The sequence below is a fragment of the Brassica oleracea genome, chromosome C4 (assembly GCF_000695525.1).
Source record: "Brassica oleracea var. oleracea cultivar TO1000 chromosome C4, BOL, whole genome shotgun sequence".
NCBI classification, from domain to species: domain Eukaryota; kingdom Viridiplantae; phylum Streptophyta; class Magnoliopsida; order Brassicales; family Brassicaceae; genus Brassica; species Brassica oleracea.
In genome coordinates, this window is record NC_027751.1 from 12,581,472 (window position 1) to 12,584,367 (window position 2,896).

General features: G+C 35.3%; 1 protein-coding gene across 1 annotated transcript; it reads left to right on the forward strand.

Annotated features, from left to right (window-relative positions):
- The first annotated feature begins 235 nt into the window (after window positions 1-235).
- On the forward strand, window positions 236-1,072 carry LOC106338156. The gene has a single exon (XM_013777192.1). The coding sequence runs from the start codon at window positions 236-238 to the stop codon at window positions 1,070-1,072; it is 837 nt and encodes a 278-aa protein (XP_013632646.1).
- The last annotated feature ends 1,824 nt before the right edge of the window (window positions 1,073-2,896 follow it).

The window sequence follows — 2,896 nt, forward strand, 5'->3', positions numbered from 1 at the left end:
TTTTAACTACAGACCTTCAGTGGAATAAAACGAGAATAGAAGAAGTGTTACCTGCATTTGCTGCTCAAATCCAAGCACTACACCCAAGCAAGAATGGAGCCGAAGAGTCAACCATCTGGCTCTCTCTGCCCTCAGGAATCTACTAAACCAAATCGGGCTACAACTTTGCCACGCCACCACCCCTCGATCATACAGTCCAAGTTGATCCAGAGCTGGTCGACTGGCATAAAGATATATGGATGGGCGTTTTCTCTCCTTAGATGAAGATGTTCCTTTGGTCTATCATCCAGAATGCACTTCCTTTAGGGGAAAACCTGCAAAAACGAGGATTTCAAAAGCCCATATATTTTTCAATTGTTCCTACGCAAAAGAAGTCTGGAGCCTCGTACCTCTTATTAAAGCAGTTCACATAGCTGACGATGACAATTTCGAGAAAACGGTCACCAAGTTTCGAAAGGCATTCTGCCTTCCCCCGACAGGAATCAGTGGCAATATACTACCCTGGATCTGCTGGGCCATCTGGACCGCAAGGAATACTCTGGTCTTAGAAGACCGGAACCAAACCACCAAAGAAACAGCAACAAAGGGACTAGCATCAGCAAAAGAGTGGAATCTGGTACAGATTAGGTCCACACCTCTCATCTCCACAGCGCAGAACGCGGAAGACACGCCAGTAGTTACAGCGGGAAGACAACAAAATCTGAGTTCCATTACATGCAACACAGACGCGGCGTGTGACAATGAAAGGAAAAGAGCGGGATTAGCGTGGACTTTCTTGGGCTCTTCCCCTTCGATAACAATGGAAGGGACCCTCGTTCGGGACTATTTCGACTCACCATTAATAGTGGAGGCTTTGGCGGTTCGAGCGGCTCCTTCGAAGGCAGTAGAACTCGAGATCTCCGATCTTCGACTCTACACCGACTGCACAACGCTCCTTGGAGCAATCACCGGCAAATCGCAGAGAAAGGATATTATTGGAATCGTCTCTGACATCCGATCAATCTCTACTGCTTTCGCCTCTATCTTCTTTTTTCATGTTTCGAGATCACAAACTCTGTTTGTGATCGTCTAGGAAAGGCGTCTCTTCGTCTCTCTGTATCAAACTTGGGCTAAGGCCCATTGGATTGGTCTTTAATATAATTTCAGTGACAAAAACAAAAGTCAGAGAGGTTTTAGCGATTGTCATCATTATCCATGTTGTGGAAAATCTGCTAATTCATACATCAACACAGTTTCACGGCCCCGATCAGTACATATACTCGATACATGTGCTAAATCATACGTCAACATAATTTATATTTAAATTTCATACATCAGCCAATAATTTTAGGTCAATTCATACATTGACCGTGTTTCCGTTAGTCAAATAGTAACATATGCTTATTTTGATTTAACGGCGCTTACGTGGCTTTTACATTTTAAATAACTAATAAAAATACATAATTAATTTATATAATATGTAGTCAGGAGAAATCGAACACGGGTTTGGACCATATTGAGCCACACACTCAACCACTGTGACAAATGAAATTAATGGAAAATTATCTATTTTGTATTATTTAAGTCTAATATGTTCTAATCATATATTTTTAATTATCTAGAATTAGTTCCACAAAATATATAAATTCTAAGTAATTTTTTTTAATTAACTTAATTATTGTTATTTTGTTTTATAAAAATAAAATTTCCGAAATAAAAATATTAAAATCAAAAGGCATTTTCAAATTAAAAAGAAAATAAGAAAACAACTTTTTTCTAAAAAAAAAAAAATCAATTTTGAAACATTATCATAAAAAAGTTTGAATTTGAAAACATATAATTTGAAACTATGCAAAAAAAAAAAATTATTTAAATAATTTTAAGTGATTACTAATAGATAATAAAAAATAAAAATAAAATTAAAAATTTTAAATAGTTTTGAATTATATGTTTTTAAATTCAAACTTTTTATAATAATTTTTTGAAATTGTTTTTCATATTTTGTTTTTAAATTTCGAAAGTGCTTTTTGATTTTTGATTTTTTTTTTAAAACACAATAAGAATAATTAAGGTTATTAAACACAGTTACTTAGAATTTGTATGCTTTGTGGAACTAATTCAAGATAACTAGATATATATGAAGAGAAGATATTAGATATAAATGTCACAACTGATAACCCGACCAATAATCTGGTTTGGCGCAGTGGTTTAGTGTGTGAGACAATATTTTTTATCATTAATTATTTAAAATGTAAAAGCCACGGTGCTCGGTCAATGTATGAATTGACCTAAAATTGTTGGTTGATGTATGAAATTTGAATATAAATTGTGTTCATATATGATTTAACACAGGTATCGAGTATATGTATGATACCACTCAAATTACCCTAATGAGTGAATTACTCTCTCAAATAAGAGGTTCAGCTCCAGTATTTAGGGATCGAATCCACAAGGAGCTAGGGAACCTATTAAATCTAGTCAAATTATTAATTCTAAGTGTTTGTTGTTTTATGGTTTAAAAGTAAATAGCAATCCTAATTGAGCAAGTCTATTGCTCGACTAACAAGATGATTGGGGGTGTAACTTATTGGAAGATTTTTGATGCAGGGTTTCTATTTAGGTGTTGGAGATTATAATCCTGTAGATGCCTAACAGTTTCATGCATGATATATTAGAGCTCAACTCCTTAATCACAGTGATCAGCGATGACAATGTTTCACTGGTTAACTAACTAGATCTTGGATCTCAACTGTCGTCTTTTGATCACAAGAAAGGTGTCGATCGATGATCCTATAGGGATATCAATCGATACTCCTTTCGCAATATCGATCGATTGTCAGAATCGATCGATACACCTTAGACAATATCGATCGATTGTCAGAAGACAATATCGATCGATGCTTCTGGCTAAGCCCTT